Source organism: Trachypithecus francoisi, unplaced genomic scaffold (genome assembly GCF_009764315.1).
Source record: "Trachypithecus francoisi isolate TF-2019V2 unplaced genomic scaffold, Tfra_2.0 Lachesis_group17, whole genome shotgun sequence".
In the NCBI taxonomy this organism is placed as follows: Eukaryota; Metazoa; Chordata; class Mammalia; order Primates; family Cercopithecidae; genus Trachypithecus; species Trachypithecus francoisi.
The window spans coordinates 20,590,863-20,612,581 of NW_022681462.1; the positions used below are offsets into that span (position 1 = coordinate 20,590,863).

Below are 21,719 nucleotides of genomic sequence, written 5' to 3' on the forward strand. Positions count from 1 at the left end.
AGGAGTTCGAGACCACCCTGGCCAACATGTTGAAACCCCGTCTCTACCAAAAATACAAAAATTAGCCGGGCGTGGTGGCGGGTGCCTGTAATTCCAGGTAGTTGGGAGGCTGAGACAGGAGAATGGCTTGAACCCGGGAGACAGCAGTTGCAGTGGGCCAAAACTGTTCCATTACACTCCAGCCTGGCAACAAGAGCGAAACTGTCTCAAAAAATTTTAAAAATAAAGCTTCTACATCAGAATATGCATTTAAACTATGTCCCTGGGTGATTCCTGTGCACATTAAAGTTTGAGAAGTGCTGTTGTAAATAAGTGATCCTGCTCTCTTGGTACAGCAGGTGGGATGGTAGATGCGAAGGGTGCTCGCAGAACTGGATGATGGGAAGTCAGGCAGGCAGGGAGCAAGGTCGGTAAGGAGGATTTAAAAAAAAAAAAAAAGTCTGGGCGTGGTGGCTCACGCCTGCAATCCCCGCGCTTTGGGAGGCGGAAGCAGGCGGATCACCTGAGGTCGGCAGTTCAAAACCAGCCTGACCTATATGGAGAAACCCCATCTCTACTAAAAATACACAATTGGCCGGGCGCGGTGGCTCAAACCTGTAATCCCAGCACTTTGGGAGGCCGAGACGGGCGGATCACGAGGTCAGGAGATCGAGACCATCCTGGCTAACACGGGGAAACCCCGTCTCTACTAAAAATACAAAAAACTAGCGGGCGCCTGTAGTCCCAGCTACTCGGGAGGCTGAGGCAGGAGAATGGCGTAAACCCGGGAGGCGGAGCTTGCAGTGAGCTGAGATCCGGCCACTGCACTCCAGCCTGGGCGACAGAGCGAGACTCCGTCTCAACAAAAAAAAAAAAAAAAAAAAAAAAAAGCCGGGCATGGGTGGCGCATGCCTGTAATCCCAGTTACTGGCGAGGCTGAGGCAGGAGAATTACTTGAACCCGGCAGGCGGAGGTTGTGGTGAGCCGAGATCGTCCCGTTGCACTCCAGCCTGGGCAACACGAGCGAAACTGCGTCTAAAAAAAAAAAAAAACCAAAAAAACTACGAGTGTCAGAAAATATGATCTGCCACAGAGGAAAACCCGGAAATCAGAATCCGGGAGATAAACAAAGAAGAAATAGGTGAAGCAGGTAATCAGATCTCTTGAGAAAATTCACTAATAGACAGAAGGGCTGCCCCTCTGTGGCTTTTTTGTGTTGTCTATGACTTAGAGGGTACCTAGTTGTTATAATTCACAGAGCTTGGGGAGAGTAACCCCTGCCCATCCCCTCCAGCAGAGTATAGTGAGATTTCTCTGGGTTCTTCTAGCTGAGGGCATATTCTGGGTGTTTTCGGACAGGGGAGAACCAGGGATAGGAGGAGCTGGCTGAGGTTCTGAAAGAACAGTGTCTGTTGGATGAGGGCTGGAGTATGTATGATGTGTGCTTGCGTATGCACATGTGGGCTGGAGGGAAGGGCAGGGCATTGACACCAGCCCAGGACAGCAGTCACTGAAAGATGGGATGAATTTAGGTGATTGGGAATTAGTGGGTCCACAAGGCCACAGGGCTGATGACATCTGGTACCTTGAAAGTCAGGTGGCATGCCTACAGATCTCTTGGGTGCATAGTTCTTGGAGTTAAGAGTTTTAGCCGGGCACGGTGGCTCACGCCTGTAATCCCAGCTCTCAGGGAGGCAGAGGCGGGAGGATAGCTTGAGCCCAGGAGTTCGAGACCTGCCTGGGTAATACAGCGAGACCCCGTTCTCCACAAAAAGGAAAAAAAAAAAAAAAAAAGACAAAAAAAAAAAAAAGTTTTGGAGGTCCCCAAGTAGCTTCTAAATATTAGCAATCTGCCTGGGCGCGGTAACTCACGCCTGTAATCCCAGCACACTTTGGGAGGTCAAGGCAGGCAGATCACCTGAGGTCAGGAGTTCGAGATCAGCCTGGCCAACATGGCGAAAACCTGTCTCTACCAAAAATACAAAAAAATTAGTCGGGCATGGTGGTGTGTGCCTGTAATCCCAGCTACTCAGGAGGCTGAGGCAGGAGAATAGCTTGAACCTGGGAGGCAGAGGTTGTGGTGAGCCGAGATTGCGCCACTGCACTCCAGCCTAGGTGACAGAGCAGGACTCCATCTCAAAGAAAAAAAAATTGTGTGTATGTATATATGTGTATATATATATATATATATGCAGTCTGTTGAGACAGTAGTAGTACTGGTAGAGGCAGGGGGCCGTAGTAGAATTAGAAGCAAAGTGTTCTGGGTGGAGGAGTGTCAAGTTGTTGTTCTCATCATGACCATGATGTTGGGGGGCCCAGCCACGTTGCCTGGAGGAGGAAGAGTTAAGAAGGCGTCCCTCTGACTTACTGATGCACTCAGTCTGAGAATGATCAGTCTATGCAGTAGACAGGAGGCCGTGTGGGTATGGAGGGTTTTAAGCTGTTCTCTCCAGACTACAAATGGTGGCTTAGCTTGGAGAGGCAGCAGCTGGGCAGTCCTTAGAGATCCCATTGACTGATGGAGGAGGGGTGCAATGGACAGTAAATGTGGGAATGTGTATGGGTGGGGAGGTAGATGGGTGGGGAGGTAGGTGGATGTGGGGTTTGAGGAGTGTTGCTGTGGGAGTTTCTAGGACCACTCTGAGTGGGGCAGGCCCGAAATGAGATCAATACTGATGTTGTCCCAGAGGTGTCTGGAGGCTGGGAGTTGGTGCAGCAGTTCTGCTGGTCCTCCTAGGCCTGTGCTTGACTTGGTAGAGAGGGTGTCAAGTTAGAAAAAAAGGAGGGACTCTGAACTCCATTCCTGATTGTGATGGGCTGTGATACTGTGCTGGAGTGGTACTATGGGGAAGATTTGACTGCTTGAGTAGAGTCCTCTTTGGGTGGATGATTTGCCACCCGTGTGTTTTGTGGCCCTGTGGTTCTTCTGAGTCTGTCAGGTATTACTAGACCAGGCATCTGCCTGTCACCCACAGGTGTGTTTTGTCAAAAAGCTGTGAGTGATGTCCTCCAAATTCTCAGGTTGAAGGATTTCTCAGAATGGCCAACCACGGTCTTTCCTTGAGTGTTCCTGCTCTTCAGGCAAGCCTTTGCCTTATCTACTTTTTGTTTTGTTTTGTTTTTTGAGACAGAATCTCGCTCTGTGGCCAGGGTGGAGTGCAGTGGCGCGATCTTGGCTCACTGCAACCTCTGCCTCCCAGGTTCAAGCGATTTTCCTGCCTCAGCCTCCCAAGTAGCTGGGATTACAGGCATGCGCCAACACGCCTAGCTAATTTTTGTATTTTTAGTAGAGACGGGGTTTCACCATGTTAGCCAGGATGGTCTCAATCTCTTGACTTCGTGATCTGCCCACCTCAGCCTCCCAAAGTGCTGGGATTACAGGCGTGAGCCACTGTGCTTGCCATGCCTCATCTAGTTTTATCTTCTCCACACCTATCCAAACCCTTCCTCTCTTTTGAAGCCCAATTCAAATTCTAGGTCTCTGTGCACCTCCCTGGATTCTCAACAATTTCCCCCATTGTCTGACACACTTAGGAGCTGACACAAACCACCCCCTCAATCATACAGGGTAGACAACACAGTGTGGTTATTCCTTCTCTTTTAGGGGCATACCACCTCTCTTACCAAAAATGTCTCCCCCTCTGTTAGGCCAATCAGTGCCTTTTTGTGGGGGTGGGAGGGGTTCTGCCTTTTGGATCAGAGAGTGGAGCAGTCAGTCCTGTTCCAGTGAGGAAGCCAACATTCAGGCACTTCAGGAGCCAGAATTCCTACCAGGAGGAGCTGCTCTGTGCTGAGATCAAATGAAGCCCCCGAGAGAGGCAGAAATGGGTCAGATGGACCCTAGCTCCACAGGTCCCGAGGCCCAGCCATGTCAGCTCCAGCCCAGTATGGTTGTCTAGCTCGACTTTAGTGTCCACAAACCAGTCACAGAGCAGTTCACTAAGGAACAGGGCCATCTAAGTGCACCTAACTAGTATTTAAAGTTGTCAAGGGGTGGGGATGTGCAAATTAAGCAGCAAAAGATTATTATTCATGCCTATTTTGCCCAAGGTGGTTAACTGGCTTTCTGTCGCAATTGAAAGTACCTGATACAGCCGGGCACGGTGGCTCATGCCTGTAATCCCAGCACTTTGGGAGGCTGAGGTGGGTGGATCACAAGGTCAGGAGTTCAAGACCAGCCCAGTCAACATAGTGAAACCCCATCTCTACTAAAAATACAAAAAAAAAAAAGATTAGCTGGGCGTAGTGGCGGGTGCCTGTAGTCTCAGCTACTTGGGAGGCTGAGGCAGGAGAATCACTTGAATCTGGGAGGTGGAGGTTGCAGTGAGCCGAGATAGCGCCACTGCACTCCAGCCTGGCTGCACTCCAGCCTGGCGACAGAGTGAGACTCCATCTCAAAAAACAAACAAAAACAAAGAAAGTACCTGGCACATAGTAGGCATGCAAGAAATGTTCATTCCCTTCTTTTCTCCTTAAAGATAGGCTTATACTTCTGAGTCTTTCAGTATCTCTATTCTGTGATCACTGAACTCAGAAACAGCAATTGAATTTTACTGTTTGGAGAACATATAAAGATACAAATATTAAGTGAACAAGCTATTACAAGCATTAGTTTGAAATAGCAATATTCCCTTGACACCTGGATCTCTTTTTCCTGTATCACTATCAGTTAAATCCCGCCCCCCAAAATTTATAATTTTATAAAAAGGTGACCATGATATAATTTGGAAAAACTAGTGACACTGTGCTTTGAGAACAGAATAAAGAGCATGGCTGGAACTCTGCCAAGATGGTCTTTAACATTCTGCCCTAGCCAGGGTGTTAACTTTCCAACACTGTTGGTGTATGGCTGAGTGCTGCAAATTTCTCAGATAATTAGCAAAAGGTTGAAATAAACGCTAAAGATGAGTCCATAAGAAGGAAAATAAGCTGGTTTTCTTTCTGTTCCTTTTAAAACTCTAGCCAGAAATACTGCCCAATGCATAATGAAGACTGTACACAGCAGCACCAACAAGGCTATTTACAAGAGATTTTCTTCAGCAGAATCCACTTGAAAGCACTGAGAATTTGCATCTTAGCTAAGAGCAGTTCACTAAGGAACAGGGCCATCTAAGTGCGTAACTAGTATTTAAAGTTGTCAAGGGGTGGGGATGTGCAAATTAAGCAGCAAAAGATTATTCTCTTGTTTTGCCTTAGGGGAAAGTGATAGTGGTCAGAGGGGCCAGTTCTAAGGGCTGGTCCAAGGCAGGCCGGTGGTCTTGGTACTCTGCCACATGCCCATTCCGGTGGTGGCCATACTCAAACTTGATCCGCAGCTCGCCAATCTTAGATTGGGGAAGGATATCTGGGATCCACTCGATGATGAAAGGTGTTGGCTCCTTTTGATCTGGGGAAGTGTTGCCTAAAGAGTAAAAAGGAGTATTAGTACACTTTAATAGTTGTTCCTAATTGCAAGAAAAAGTGTCTGGAATTGGAGCAGTCTGTTCAGCTTTCATAATCAGAAGGTGGAATGAGGTTTATAAATTCAGTGGTGACTGGGATATCAGATTTATTGATCATCATGAAGTTTTTGTTTTTGTTTTGTTTTTTTGAGACGGAGTCTCATTCTGTCGCCCAGGCTGGAGTGCAGTGGTGCGATCTCGGCTCACTGCAACCTTTGCCTCCCAGGTTCAAGCAATTCTCCTCCCTCGGCCTCCTGAGTAGCTGGGATTACAGGCATGTGCCACCACACCTGGCTAATTTTTTGTATTTTTAGTAGAGATGGGGTTTCACCGTGTTAGCCAGGGTGGTCTCAATCTCCTGATCTTGTGATCTGCCCGTCTCAGACTCCCAAGTGCTGGGATTACAGGCGTGAGTCACCACACCCAGCCATCATGAAGTTAAAACTATATATTTAGGCCAGGCATGGTAGCTGACACCTGTAATGCCAACAGTGTTGGAGGGCAAGGCGGGAGGACAGCTTGAGGCCAGGAGTTTAAGACCAGCCTATGCAACAAAGTGAGACCCTGTCTCTACAAAAAAATTAGCCAAGTGTGGTGAAATGTGCCGGTAGTCCCAACTACTTGGGAGACTGAGGTGGGAGGATTGCTTGAGCCCAGTAGTTCAATGCCAGCCTGGGCAATACAGTGAGACCCTATCTCAAAAAAACAAAGTAATATAAGAAAACAAGAAGGATGGGCCAGGGACAGTGGCTCATGCCTGTAATTCCAGCACTTTGGAAAGCTGAGGTGGGTGGATCACTTGAGGTCAGGAGTTCAAGACCAGCCTGACCAACATGGCAAAACCGTCTCTACTAAAAATACAAAAATTAGCCAGGTGTGGTGGCGTGCTCCTGTAATCCGAGTTACTTGGGAGGCTAAGGCAGAAGAATCGCTTGAACCCAGAAGATGGAGGCTTCAGTAAGTTGAGATTGTACCACTGCACTCCAGCCTGGGCAACAGAGCAAGACTCCGCCTCAAAAAACACCCCCAAAAAACAAAAACACAAGAAGGATGGAGGAGAGGACCCTGATTAATAATGTATACACATTTTTCTCTCAGCACTACTTAACCTTCGACTTCATAAGCTAGTATTTTACTTTTTTTAAAATTTTTTGTTTTTGTTTTTTGAGATGGAGTCTTGCTCTGTTGCCCAGGCTGGAGTGCAGTGTTGCAATGTTGTTTCACTGCAACCTCCGCTTCCTGGGTTCAGGTGATTCTTCGGCAGCCTTCCAAGTAGCTGGGACTACAGGCATGCACCATCATGTTCAACTAATTTTTGTATTTTTAGTAGAGACAGGGTTTCACCATTTTGGTCAGGCAGGTCTCGAACTCCTGACCTCTGGTGATTCTTCCACCTCGGCCTCCCAAAGTGTGGGGATTACAGGCGTGAGCCAGTGTGCCTGGCCTACATTTTACTTTTCACTTCACTGTGTTACTCTCTCTCCACTTTAGCCTAAATAGTCACCCCGTTTAAACTCCTTCCCTCAACTTCTTTTGGTCCTTTCTTTCCCACAAAGACTAAGATATCACTGATATGATGAGAAACAAAGCATCCATCCACCACCCTGGACTAACAACCTTATTGGCAGGGTATTTTGGTCTGTTTGGTTTCTTTTTTTTTTTTTTTTTTTTTTTTTGAGACGGAGTCTCGCTCTGTCGCCCAGGCTGGAGTGCAGTGGCCGGATCTCAGCTCACTGCAAGCTCCGCCTCCCGGGTTTACGCCATTCTCCTGCCTCAGCCTCCCGAGTAGCTGGGACTACAGGCGCCCGCCACTACGCCCGGCTAGTTTTTTGTATTTTTTTTAGTAGAGACGGGGTTTCACTGTGTTAGCCAGGATGGTCTCGATCTCCTGACCTTGTGATCCGCCCGTCTCGGCCTCCCACAGTGCTGGGATTACAGGCTTGAGCCACCGCGCCCGGCTGTTTGGTTTCTTTTAGTCACAGAATATAAATGTTAGGTATTATCTAGCTCATGTTAGTCACAGACATTCTAGCTTCCATTTCAAATGATATCTGGAGTTGCTGCCAACTTTTCACTTAAATATCAATAAAGACATAGAAAAAGGGCCGGGCGCGGTGGCTCAAGCCTGTAATCCCAGCACTTTGGGAGGCCGAGACGGGCGGATCACGAGGTCAGGAGATCGAGACCATCCTGGCTAACACGGTGAAACCCCGTCTCTACTAAAAAATACAAAAAACTAGCCGGGCGAGGTGGCGGGCGCCTGTAGTCCCAGCTACTCGGGAGGCTGAGGCAGGAGAATGACGTAAACCCGGGAGGCGGAGCTTGCAGTGAGCTGAGATCCAGCCACTGCACTCCAGCCCTGGCTAGAGTGAGACTCCGTCTCAAAAAAAAAAAAAAAAAAAAAAAAAAAAAAAGACAGAAAAAGATGAAAACTCACAACTGATGAACACTAAGACCACTGGCAGCTTCTGGGAGGAAATATAAAACAGGTGGAGATGGATGGAAAGAAATCCACCCAGACTTTGGCCATAGCATATCCCATCTTTCCTTCATAAAGGGAGGCTACATGGAAAAAGGCAGGAAAATACTTTCGCTCTCTCACTGTTTGTGCCCTGGCTAGTACTTGTACACAAGCAGCAAATGAGCAGTGCTACTTCCTTTCCTTTAGAACATCTCACACACACCCCCTCCCCACTCATGTACCTGAATTCTTGATGACTGCAAAGGGGACTTGGGGGAGGGCAGGTGCATGGTTAAAGTTGAATAGCAGGGGTAGGTGCAGTTGCGCACATCTGTAAACCCAGCACTTTGGGAGGCCAACCTGAGCAGATCATGAGGTCAGGAGTTCGAGACCAGCCTCATCAACATGGTGAAACTCTGTCTCTACTAAAAATACAAAAATCAGCTGGGTGTGGTGGCACGCACCTGTAATCTCAGCTACTCAGAAAGCTGAGACAAAATAATTGCTTGAACCTGGGAGGCAGAGGTTGCAGTGAGCTGAGATCGTACCACTGCACTCCAGCCTAGGCAACAGAATAAGACTCCACCTCAAAAAAAAAAAAAAAAGTGAATAGCGGTGGCAGAGTGTGTTCTGGAAAGTACAGTCTGCACTAGTAAAGCAATTTGGGTGGGAGAAAGAGGAGAAACCCTTGAAAACTGTATATGTAGGGAATCTTAGTTTTGTGTGTTTTTTCCTATATTCCATTATTAGCAATGAAGGAGGCAGAGATGTTCAGGAGATGCCACTGCAGTAGGAAAGAGAAATAATAGATATGAGAACTCTGCATCAGCGCCTCACATACAGATCTGAGAGGGAGCCAGCCATCACGCAGGAGTGATCCCAAGCAATCTGCCTGTTACCAAAATTTGAGTCTGGAAAGATCTTGCTTTTTTTTTTTTTTTTGAGACGGAGTCTCGCTCTGTCGCCCAGGCTGGAGTGCAGTGGCAGTGGCTCGATCTCGGCTCACTGCAAGCCGCCTCCCAGGTTCACACCATTCTCCTGCCTCAGCCTCCCCAGTAGCTGGGACTACAGGCGCCCACCACCATGCTCGGCTAATTTTTTTTTTGTATTTTTAGTAGAGACAGGGTTTCACCATGTTAGCCAGGAAGGTCTTGATCTCCTGACCTCGTGATCTGCCCGCCTTGGCCTCCCAAAGTCTGGACAGATCTTAATCTGTTTAGTAATAAGAAAAGAAAAGAACAGGAAGTTAAAAAAAAAAAAAAAACTATATAAGGAAAAGGGAGTAAATAACTAGAAGAATTAAAGGAAGGGAAAGCAATGACTGATCTATCCAAAAGAAAATTTAAACAGCCGGGTGCAGTGGCTCACTCCTGGTAATCCCAGCACTTTGTGATGCCGAGGCAGGTGGATCACGAGGTCAGGAGTTCGAGACCAGCCTGGCCAAGGTGGTGAAACCCCGTCTTTACTAAAAATACAAAAATTATCTGGGCATAGTGATGGGTACCTGTAATCCCCAGCTACTCAGGAGGCTGAGGCAGGAGAATCGCTTGAACCCGGGAGGGGGAGGTTGCAGTGAGCTGAGATTGCGCCACTGTACTCCAGCCTGGGTGACAGAGCAAGACTCTGTCTCAAAAAAAAACAACAGAAATTTCAGGGAACTGTTTAGCATCCACAAAAGAAAAAAATAAGATCCAGCCTTTATGAAAGTAAGGCCAGAATCATAGGAGAGCCCAGACTGGGAAGAAAAGGCAGCTGGATGAGAGTAAAAGGAAGACAAACAAGAAAAGGCCAAATTTCTTTTTTTTTTTTTTTTTTTTTTTGAGACGGAGTCTTGCTCTTTCGCCCGGGCTGGAGTGCAGTGGCCGGATCTCAGCTCACTGCAAGCTCCGCCTCCCGGGTTTTTTTACGCCATTCTCCTGCCTCAGCCTCCCGAGTAGCTGGGACTACAGGCGCCCGCCACCTCGCCCGGCTAGTTTTTTTGTATTTTTAGTAGAGACGGGGTTTCACCGTGTTAGCCAGGATGGTCTCGAACTCCTGACCTCGTGATCCGCCCGTCTCGGCCTCCCAAAGTGCTGGGACTACAGGCTTGAGCCACTGCGCCCGGCCCCAAATTTCAAGAATCACAAAGAGTAGAATTAAAATCTACATGGTCAGCTGGGCACAGTGGCTCATGCCTGTAACCCCAGCACTTTGGGAGGACCAGGGTGGAGGACTGCTTGAGGTCAGGAGTTCAAGACCAGCCTGGGCAACATAGCGAGACCCCCATCTCTGTAAGAAATTTTTACTAAAAAAAAAAAAAAAATCTGACATGGTTCTAAAATATATTACAAACCCATAATAACCAAAAGTGTGTGGTACTGGCATACATCTAGAGAGATTAAAGGAACAAAACAGAAAGATTAGAAATAGACACAAATAGAACAGGAATTTAGTTAGCCTAAGATAAAGATGGCATTTGTAACTACTGAAATAAAAACAAATAAGTGTTTCTTAAAATAAATGGTTTGTATCAACCAGATAACCATCTGGAAGAAAATAAAAGGTGGTGGAACCTTATCTATAACTTACATAAGTTACATCATGATAAATTCCAGAGAATCAAAGTTTTTCTTTCTTTCTTTTTTTTTTTTTTTTTGAGACAAGGGCTTGCTGTGTCACCCAGGCTGGAGTGTAGTGACACAATCATGGCTCACTGCAGCCTCGACCTCCAGGGCCCAAGCAACCCTCCCACCTCAGCCTCTGAAGTAGCTGGGACCACAGGCACGTACCACCATTCCTGGCTAATTTTTTTTTTTTTTGAAAGTATTTATTAAGAAGTAAAGGAGGCTGGGCGTGGTGGCTCACACCTGTAATCCCAGCACTTTGGGAGGCCAAGGCGGGCAGATCACAAGGTCAAGAGATCAAAACCATCCTGGCCAACATGGTGAAACCCTGTCTCTACTAAAAATACAAAAATTAGCTGGGCGTGGTGGCACGGGCCTGAAGTCCCAGCTACTCAGGAGGCTGAGGCAGGAGAATCGCTTTAACCCGGGAGGTGGAGGTTGCAGTAAGTCAAGATTGCACCACTGCACTCCAGCCTGGTGACAGAGCAAGACTCCATCTCAGGCCAGGCGCGGTGGCTCACACCTGTAATCCCAGCACTTTGGGAGGCCGAAGCGGGCAGATCACGAGGTCAGGAGATCAAGACCATCCTGGCTAACATGGTGAAACCTCGTCTCTACTAAAAACACAAAAAATTAGCTGGGTGTGGTGGTGGGCGCCTGTAGTCCCAGCTACTTGGGAGGCTGAGGCAGGAGAATGGAATGGCGTGAACCCAGGAGGCAGAGCTTGCAGTGAGCTGAGATCGCGCCACTGCACTCCAGCCTGGGAGATAGAGCGACACTCCGTCTCAAAAAAAAAAAAAAGGTAAAGGAATAAAGAATGGCTATTTCATAGGCAGAGGAGCCCCCAGCTAATTTTAAAAATTCTTTTATAGAGATGGGGTCTCCCTGTGTTGCCCAGGCTGGTCTCAAACTCCTGGGTTCAAGCTATCCTCCACCCTCAGCCTCCCAACGTGCTGGGATTATAGGTGTGAGTCACTGTGCCCTGTCAGGTCAAAGATTTAAACATAGACAAACTCAGGTTAAAGAATACTTTTGAAAAATACAAAATTAGGCCGGGTATGGTGGCTCATGCCTGTAATCCCAGCACTTTGGGAGGCTGAGGCAGGTGGATCACCTGAGGTCAGAGTTCGAGACCAGCCTGACCAATATGGTGAAACCCCATCTCTACTAAAAATACAAAAATTAGCCAGGCGTGGTGGTGGGTGCCTGTAGTTCCAGCTACTGGGGAGGCTGAGACAAGAGAATTGCTTGAACCTGGGAGGCAGAGGGTGCAGTGAGCCAAGGTCGCGTTACTGCACTCCAGCCTGGGCGATAAAGCAAGACTCCATCTCAAAAAAAAAAAAAAGAAAAGAAAGAAAAATTCAAAATTAAACACTAGTAGAACTAAACATAAGAATATGGTATCACTGGCTGGGTGCAGTGGCTCATGCCTATAACCCAGCACTTTGGGAGGCTGAAGTGGGCAGATCACCTGAGGTTGGGAGTTCGAGACCAGTCTGACCAATGTGGACAAACCCCGTCTCTGCTAAAAATACAAAATTAGCTGGGTGTGGTGGCACATGCCTTGTAATCCCAGCTCTACGGGAGACTGAGGCAGGAGAATTGCTTGAACCTGGGAGGCAGAGGTTGCAGTGAGCCGACATTGCCCCATTGCACTCCAGCCTGGGCAATAAGAGTGAAACTCTGTCTCAAAAAAAAAAAAAAAAGAATATGGTATCACCTTCAAAAACTATGAAGAGGGCCGGGCGCGGTGGCTCAAGCCTGTAATCCCAGCACTTTGGGAGGCCGAGACGGGGGATCACGAGGTCAGGAGATCGAGACCATCCTGGCTAACATGGTGAAAACCCATCTCTACTAAAAATACAAAAAAAAAACTAGCCGGCGATGGTGGCGGGCGCCTGTAGTCCCAGCTACTCCGGAGGCTGAGGCAGGAGAATGGCGTAAAATCCGGGAGGCGGAGCTTGCAGTGAGCTGAGATCGGCCACTGCACTCCAGCCCGGGCGAAAGAGCAAGACTCCGTCTCAAAAAAAAAAAAAAAAACCTGTGAAGACAAGGCAGAGAACATAGTCTATTTAGCAAAAAATACACAGAAGACAAACTATATCAATTATAATAAATATAAAGAGGCTAGACTATTAAAATTAGAAAAAGTCAAAACCAACTATATAATGTTGATAAAAGGTTCATCTAAGTTGGGCCTGGTGGTGTGTGCCTGTAGTCCCAGCTCCTTGGGAAGCCAAGTGGAAGGATCACTTGAACCCAGGAGTTCAAGGCTGTAGTGTACTATGATCACACCTAGAAATAGCCACTGCACTCCAGCCTGAGCAACATGGCAAGACCCTGTCTCTGAAAAAATATTCAATTAAAACAGTATCACAGAAAAGTTAAAACTAAATGGATGGCAAACATTAAAAAAATAAAAAACAGGCCAGGCATGGTGGCTTATGCCTGTAATCTCAGCACTTTGGGAGGCTGAGGCAGGAGGACTGCTTGAACCCAGGAGTTCAAGACCAGCCTGGGCAACAGAGTAAGACCTCGTCCCTACTAAAAATAAAAAGAAATTAGCCGGGAATGGTGACACGTGCCTGTAGTCCCAGCTACTCAGGAGGCTGAGGTGGGAGGATCACTTGAGCCCAGGAGTTGAGGCTGCAGTGAGCCGTGATTGTGCCACTGCACTCCAGCCTGGGTAACAGGGCAAGACCCTATCTCAAAAAAAAAAAAAAAAAAAAAAAAAAAGAATAAAAAACAAAAGAAAGTTGGTGTCACTGTTGTAATACTGGACAAATAATTTAGGGCAAAAGTTATTTTTTTTTTTTGAGACGGAGTCTCGCTATGTCGCCCAGGCTGGAGTGCAGTGGCTGGATCTCAGCTCACTGCAAGCTCCGCCTCCCGGGTTCCCGCCATTCTCCTGCCTCAGCCTCGCGAGTAGCGGGGACTACAGGTGCCCGCCACCTCGCCCGGCTAGTTTTTTTGTATTTTTAGTAGAGACGGGGTTTCACCGTGTTAGCAGGATGGTCTCGATCTCCTGACCTCGTGATCCGCCCGTCTCGGGCCTCCAAAGTGCTGGGATTACAGGGGTGAGCACCGCGCCCGGCCGCAAAAGTTATTTTTACATTGATAACATACAATTTACATTAACAACATCTGGCAATAACTCTGATGTACCAACAACACTGCATTTAAAATAATTAAAGGCTTAGAAATATAAGAAGTCATTCAAGGAAACATAATTTTAGTAGAAAATAGTAAAATGACTCTTCTAGTCTTTGGCAGGTCAAAGAGATAACAGAGAGGACTTAAACACCAAAATAAAATGACTGATTTAAAAGGTATATATAGCCAGGCGCGGTGGCTCACGCCTGTAATCCCAGCACTTTGGGAGGCTGAGGTGGGTGGATCATCTGAGGTTAGAAATTTGAGACCAGCCTGGCCAACATGGCGAAACCCCGTATCTACTAAAAATACAAAAATTAGCTGAGTGTGGTGGCATACGCCTGTAATCTGAGCTACTCAGGAGACTGAGGCAGGAGAATCACTTGAACCTGGGAGGCGGAGCTTGCAGTAAGCTGAGATCGTGCCACTGCACTCCAGCCTGGGTGACAGAGCAAGACTCTATCTGAAAAACAAACAAAAACTATATGCAAGTTTACATTGGATAAATAACATCTGTGCTAGCACAAATTCATATCATATGTTGTTAGTGAAAAAACATTTTAAAATTCCTAAAAAGAAAGAAATTAAGGCTGGGCTTGGTGGCTGACGCCTATAATCCCAGCACTTTGGGATGCTGAGGTAGGCAGATCACCAGAGGTCCGGAGTTCGAGATCAGCCTCGTTAACATGGTAAACCCTGTCTCTACTAAATATACAAAATTAGCTGGGCATGATGGCATGTGCCTGTAATTCCAGCTACTCAGGCGGCTGAAGCAGGAGAATTGCTTGAATCCGGGAGATGGAGGTTGCAGTGAGCCAGGATCGCACCACTGCACTCCAGCCTGAGCGACAGAGTGAGACTCGGTCTCCAAAAAGAAAAAAAAAAAAAAAAAAGAAAGAAAGAAATTAAAGATACGTCTTTTGACCTCAAAAATAATATAAAACTAGAAATTGATAACTAAGAATATGAAGATTAAAAGCTCAACTAATTTGAAATTTTTTAAATACAAGGTACTGAGGACAGAAACTAAATTGTAATTATAGATGATTCAGATAATAAGAACTTTAAATGTTATGAAACACTAATTTTAAAAAGTGAGTGTTCCTTTTATTATTTATTTATTTATTTATTTATTTTTGAGACAGAGTCTGGCCCTCTCACCTGGGCTGGAGTGCAATGGCATGATCTTGGGCTCACTGCAACCTCTGCCTTCTGGGTTAAGCAATTCCCCTACCTCAGCCTCCTGAGTAGCTGGGACGACAGGCACGCACCACCACATCCGGCTAATTTTTTGCATTTTAGTAGAGATGGGGTTTCACCATGTTGGCCAGGATGGTCTTGATCTCCTGACCTCGTGGTCTGCCCGCCTCGGCCTCCCAAAGTGCTGGGATTACAGGCATGAGCCACCATGCCCAGCCACACCTGGCTGATTTTTGTATTTTTAGTAGAGACAGGGTTTTACCATGTTGGCCAGGCTGGTCTGGAACTCCTGGCCTCAAGTAATCTACCCGCCTAGGCCTCCCAAAGTGTGGGATTATAGGCATGAGCCACTGCGCTCGGCGAGTATTCCTTTTAAAAGCTACAAAAATAGGCCGGCGCGGTGGCTCAAGCCTGTAATCCCAGCACTTTGGGAGGCCGAGACGGGCGGATCACGAGGTCAGGAGATCGAGACCATCTGGCTAACACGGTGAAACCCCGTCTCTACTAAAATACAAAAATAGCCGGGCGAAGGGTGGCGGGCGCCTGTAGTCCCAGCTACTCGGGAGGCTGAGGCAGGAGAATGGCGTAAACCGGGAGGCGGAGCTTGCAGTGAGCTGAGATCTGGCCACTGCACTCAGTCGGGCGACAGAGCGAGACTCCGCCTCAAAAATAAAAAAAAAAAAAATAAAAAATAAAAAAAAATAAAAGCTACAAAAATAGTTCCAAGAAAATATTAGGAAAAATTTTAAAAGAGAAATTATTAATTCAAATTTAGGGCCAGGGGCGGTGGCTCATGCCTGTAATCCTAGCACTTTGGGAGGCCAAGGTGGGCAGATTGCCTTAGCTCAGGAGTTCGAGACCAGCCTGGGCAACACGGTGAAACCCCGTCTCTACTAAAATACAAAAAATTAGCCAGGCATGGCAGTAGGCGCCTGTAATCCCAGCTACTCAGGAGGCTGAGGCAGGGGAATCACTTGAACCGGGGAGGCAGAGGTTGTGGTGAGCCAAGATCATGCCACTGCACTCCAGCCTGGTGACAGAGCGAGACCCCTCTCCAAAAAAAAAAAAAAAAATTTAGAACTGATAAAAGCCAGTTATCTAATTGGGAAAACACCATAAAGCAGATGAAATTCAAGTACAGTCTAAAACTACAGACTTAGAACAGATTTTAATTTTTGTTCTTTAAGTAGAGTGGGGGTCTTGCTATATTGCCCAGGCTGGTCTTGAACTCCTAGCCTCAAGTGATCCTACTGCCTCAGCCCTCAAAGCTCTGGGATTACAGGCATGAGCCACTGTGCCCAGCCTTCATTTACTATTATCACTACTGGGACTTCATCAAGGGTACCAATTTAATACTAAGTATACTAAAACTAAGAGATTTCCATAACTGGCAATAACAAGTTAGAATCAGGATAGATATTTCACTCAAAAGAGCAGCAAAAAATGTAATATTCACAAGAATTTGACAGAATAATTAAAAATTCTAAATTTCTTCTGGAAGAATAAATGCACAACTGAAGAAACAAAGGGGAGCCAATAGATAGATCACAAAGCTAAATTAGTTAAAACTACGGCTAGCATGCATTTATTCATTCAGCAAGTCTTTTTTTTTTTTTTGAGACCGAGTTCACTGTGTCGCCCACGATGGAGCGCAGTGGTTGAGATCTCTGCCTCCTGGGTTGCAACCTCTGCCTCCTGGGTTCAAGCGATTCTTGTGCCTCAGCCTCCCGAGTAGCTGGGACTACAGGCACGTGCCACTACGCCTGGCTGAATTTTGTATTTTTGTGGTAGGGGGGGGTTTCACCAAGTTGGCCAGGCTGGTCTCAAAACTCCTAACGTCAAGCAATCCATCTGTCTCAGCCTCCCAAAGTGCTGGGATTATAGGCGTGAGCCACAGCACCTGGCCTGCAATTTTATTTTTGAAAACACTGGTTCAAATGAAACAAAATACCTTATCCCACGATTGTCTTTACAAGGTGAATGAATGTGTCTTCTTTGTTTAAGGTCAAGATCCAAAGCTTTGGACAGTGTACTGTACTGTACACAAGCTGACACTCAAAGGAAGATGCGCTTTTGAAGTTCACTTACCAACTTTGAGAAAAGTTTTTAGTTCCAAGGGTCGCAGCACTGGTTGTTTTTCTATACGACCGTAGGTTTCTGCTATGCTCTCTACTTCCACTTTAGGGCATTTAAACAGCTCATAAGTCCCATCTCGGTTCTGGATAAAGCTACGGGTGATTTCCAAGGGCATCTGGATACCAAGACATACCAAAAAAAGGTGAGAGAGAAAACTTTCAAAATAGACCAATACCTGGATGACAACAAATCTTTTATTATTCCTTCTTTCTTGTTAAGTATATTCAAATGAATTATAACTTCCCTGTTTTTCAAGAAAATCCTGTCAACAAATCTGCCTTTTCTCCCTTATATCATTCATGGCTTTCCTTTTTTCTCTAAAATCTTAAATTTCTACCCCAGCCAAACCATATACCAGTTGAACCTCTAACATCTTTATGGGTACATGACTGTTGCTGGCACAGACCTGCTCTAAGATCAGTTTTATTCCTTCCCCTACTGCTCTGCTAGCAGCATTCTTCTCTTAAATTCCTCTGTTCATACACCTACAGTTCACCTCACATCCTGTATGCTTCATACTGTCCTTGGGACTGAGCCAGGCAGAACTGGAACTGGATGCTGTGGTGATCCAAAGCAAATTACAAACTTCTCAGAGCCTGTTTTCTCATGGGCAAAATGCAGTTAATGCCAGGGCATGGCTGGGAGGTCAAATGAGGTGATGGAGGTAAGTAATGCCCAACAGTGAGAAGCTCTCTTCTCCCACATGCCTGCACCCTAGGTTGCTTCAGTGTCTCCCTAAATGTCATCCATTCCAGGCTAAAAGCTGCCTCTGTGACATCTGCATTTAAAGGAGTTCCTCAAGTACCTTTAATGCCAACACAGTCCTTTTCTAGGGTTCACATTTTTTTTTTTTTTTAAAGAGGCAAGGTCACTGAGGGCGGTGGCTTGTGCCTATAATTCCAGAACTTTGGGAGGCCGAGGTAGGCAGATCACCTGAGGTCGGGAGTTTGAGACCAGCCTGACCAACATGGAGAAACCCCATCTCTACTAAAAATACAAAATTAACCAGGCATGGTGGCAGATGCCTGTAATCCCAGCTACTCAGGAGGCTGAGGCAGGAGAATCGCTTGAACCTGGGAGGCGGAGGTTGTGGTGAGCTGCGATCATGTGATTCCACTGCAGCCTGGGCCACAAGAGTGAAAGTCCGTGTCAAAACAAAACAAAACAAAACAAAAGTCAAAGTCTCACTTGGTTGCCCCTGCTGGAGTACAGTGGTACAATCATGGCTCACTGCAGCCTCCAACTCCCAGGCTCAAGTGATCCTCTTGCTTCAGCTTCCTTAGTGGTTGGGACTATAGGCACACACCACCAGGCCTCACTTTTTCTTTTTTTCTTTTTTTTTTGGAAATGGAGTCTAGCTCTGTCACCCAGGCTGGAGTGCAGTGGCATGATCTTGGTTCACTGCAACCTTTGCCTCCTAGGTTCAAGTGATTCTCCTGCCTCAGCCTCACAAGTAGCTGGGATTACAGGAGCAAGCCACCATGCCTGGCTAATTTTTGTATTTTAGTAGAGACGTGTTTTCACCATGTTGGCCAAACTGGTCTAAAACTCCTGACCTCAGGTGCTGCGCCCCCCTCGGCCTCCCAAAGTGCTTGGATTATCAGCATGAGCCACCTCGCCAGCCTCTTTTGCTTTCTTTCTTTTTTTTTTTTAAGAGTAGGGGCCTCGCTGGCCAGGTGCAGTGGCTCACGCCTATAATCCCAGCACTTTGGGAGGTCAAGGAGGGTGGATCACCTGAGGTCAGGAGTTTGGGACCAGCCTGGCCAAGATGGTGAAACCCTGTCTCTACTAAAAATACAAAAATTAGCCAGGCGTGGTGGTGTGCACCTGTAGTCCCAGCTACTCAGGAGGTTGAGGCATGAGAATTGCTTGAACCTGGGAGGTGGAGGTTACAGTGAGCCGAGATCGTGCCACTGCACTGCAGCCTGGGCAACAGAGCAAGAAACTCTGTCTCCAGAAAAAAAAAAAAAAACAACATAAAATGTCTAGTGTGGCTGGATGTGGCAGATTACACCTGTAATCACAGTACTTTGGGAGGCCAAGATGGGAGGACTGCTTGAACCCAGGAATTTGAGACCAGCCTGGGCAACATAGCAAGATCCCATCTTAAATATTTTTTCTTTTTAAATTAGTAGGGTAGGCCTGGTGGCTCATGCCTGTAATCCCAGCACTTTGGGAGGCTGCAGCAGACAGAGTCCAGGAATTTGAGACCAGCCTGGGCAACACGGGGAAACCCCATCACTACAAAAATAGCTGGGCATGGTGGTGGCATGTGCCTGTAGTCCAAGCTACTCAGGATGCTGAGATGGGAGGATCACTTGATCCCAAGAGGCAGAGTGAGCTGTGATTGCACCACTGTACTCCAGACTAGGCAACAGAGTAAGACCCTGTCCCAAAAAAACCAAAATACAAACAAGACCAAAAAAAATTTTTTTTAAAAAGTGTCATTTCTCAGCCGGGCACAGTGGCTCATGCCTGTAATCCCAGCAGTTTGGGAGGATCATGAAGTCAGGAATTCGAGACCAGCCTGGCCTACATGGTCAAACCCTGTCTCTACTAAAAATATAAAAATTAGGCTGGGCACAGTGGCTCAAGCCTGTAATTCCAGCACTTTGGGAGGCTGAGACAAGCGGATCACGGGGTCAGGAGATTGAGACCATCCTGGCTAGCACGGTGAAACGCTGTCTCTACTAAAAATACAAAAAAGTAGACAGGCATGGTGGTGGGTACCTGTAGTCTCAGCTACTTGGGAGGCTGAGGCAGGAGAATGGCATGAACCCAGGAGGCGGAGCTTGCAATGAGCTGAGATCGCGCCACTGCACTCCAGCCTGGGCGACAGAGCGAGACTCCGTCTCAAAATAAAATAAAATAAAAATACAAAAATTAGCCGGGTATGGTGGCACGTGCCTGTAATCCCAGCTAGCTAGGGGGAATTGCTTGAACTTGGGAGGCAGGTTGCAGTGCGCCAAGATCGTGCCACTGCATTCCAGCCTGAGCGACAGAGCAAGACTCCATCTCAAACATAAAATAGGCCGGGCGCGGTGGCTCAAGCCTGTAATCCCAGCACTTTGGGAGGCCGAGACGGGCGGATCACGAGGTCAGGAGATCGAGACCATCCTGGCTAACACGGTGAAACCCCGTCTCTACTAAAAATACAAAAACTAGCCGGCGAGGTGGCGGGCGCCTGTAGTCCCAGCTACTCAGGAGGCTGAGGCAGGAGAATGGCGTAAACCTGGGAGACGGAGCTTGCAGTGAGCTGAGATCCGGCCACTGCACTCCAGTCCGGGCGACAGAGCGAGACTCCGCCTCAAAAAAAAAAAAAAAAACATAAAATAAAAAGGGTCATTTCTCTAATGAGAACAAAGCTGTACTTTTGTACTTTGGGGAGGAGGGTTTAATTGTGCTGGTGCCACTGACTTCACAAATATTATATCATCTCAAATTATTTATACACTTTCTAGCTGCCTGACAGTCAAATCTAGGACTCATCATAAGTATTAGGGGATCATTATTTAATTTATAAGAAAAAATTGTGTTTTTGTATTCCAAAGGCAAAGAAAAAGTATATTGCAATTTAAGATACTTTTTTCAAGCCATAGGGAACACACATTAAAATCAGAGTCAGAACTATAAAGCCAGGGATATTTCTGAATAATCTCTTAGCATGAAAGAAAAAGAAACTCTGGTGTCTGTAACTCAAGGAACCAGTGCAAATATACTCCCTGTACTTGCCTCCCTCTCTTCCCTTCACAACCCCCCCACTGTTATAGAAATAAACTCTCACCTCTGGGGTATCTAAGATTTGTTTAACTTGCAGGATATTAGTGATATGCCAAGTATATTTGGAAAAGGTTCCCAGTGGCAAGGCATCTTTCCGAACAAAAGCTTCAACGTGAAAAAAGGACAAAATTAGATTACCAAAAAATAACATTTTCTTTTATTGTATTTGTTACCTAGTTTCTAATACAGTACTATTATTTCCTTATAGATTCTCAGCACTTTTAAAAAGAAATTCTAGAGGCAAATATATAAAAGGGTTTGGCAGAAATGTGACAGATCAGTTGATATAGATAATTGATATGCTGATCATTGAAGGCTTTGTGCTCCAGACATATGAGAAGTCCTAACTGTGAATACTCAATGGTGAGTATTCCACACAGATTTTTTCCAAATGTAATTCTCTACATTCAAGATATCATCCATCACTATACCAAAGGGAAATCCTGTACCTGTGGTGGAATTGGGAAGCCGTTTTTTTGCACTTCCTATAGATATTCTCTGTTGCAGGGCATCAAAAAAGGACTGAGGAATGTGGAACACCAGTGGTTCTGGTTTGCCTATGGGAAACAAGAAGAAACAACTCATTTAAAGAAACTCAGAAGACTTTCTGATGTACAGGGAGAGGTGGAAGAAAAGGAATCAAGGGATAGTAATAACTAAAAATACCACTGAGATTTCTTTATACAGAGGCAAAAAGAAGGCTTTGATTGACCTTTCTGGGCCAAGAACTATCACTAGTCCTACTGTTGATCCCTTGCAAACACAAAACACACAGTGTAGCCTGGGCAACAAAGGAAGACCCGGTATCTACAAAAAAAAATATTTTTTTTGAGATGGAGTCTCACTCTGTTGCCCAGGCTGGAGTGCAATGGCATGATCTCGGCTCACTGCAACCTCTGCCTCCCAGGTTCAAGCAATCCTCCTGCCTCAGCCTCCTGAGTAGCTGGGACTACAGGCAGGTGTCAC

General features: G+C 46.4%; 1 protein-coding gene across 3 annotated transcripts in view; it reads right to left on the reverse strand.

Annotated features, from left to right (window-relative positions):
* Nucleotides 1–4,509: 4,509 nt before the first annotated feature.
* The window catches only part of CUNH2orf42 (chromosome unknown C2orf42 homolog), a 44,116-nt gene continuing 26,906 nt past the window's right edge, over nt 4,510–21,719 (reverse strand). For all 3 annotated transcript variants that reach the window (XM_033239331.1, XM_033239332.1, XM_033239333.1), the window contains exons 7-10: nt 21,203–21,310; nt 20,758–20,858; nt 16,926–17,088; nt 4,510–5,380 (exon numbers count right to left, since the gene is read on the reverse strand). In XM_033239331.1, coding sequence (XP_033095222.1) covers nt 5,172–5,380; nt 16,926–17,088; nt 20,758–20,858; nt 21,203–21,310 — 581 coding nt within the window. In that variant the 3' untranslated portion in view covers nt 4,510–5,171. The remainder of the gene's footprint in view (nt 5,381–16,925; nt 17,089–20,757; nt 20,859–21,202; nt 21,311–21,719) is intronic.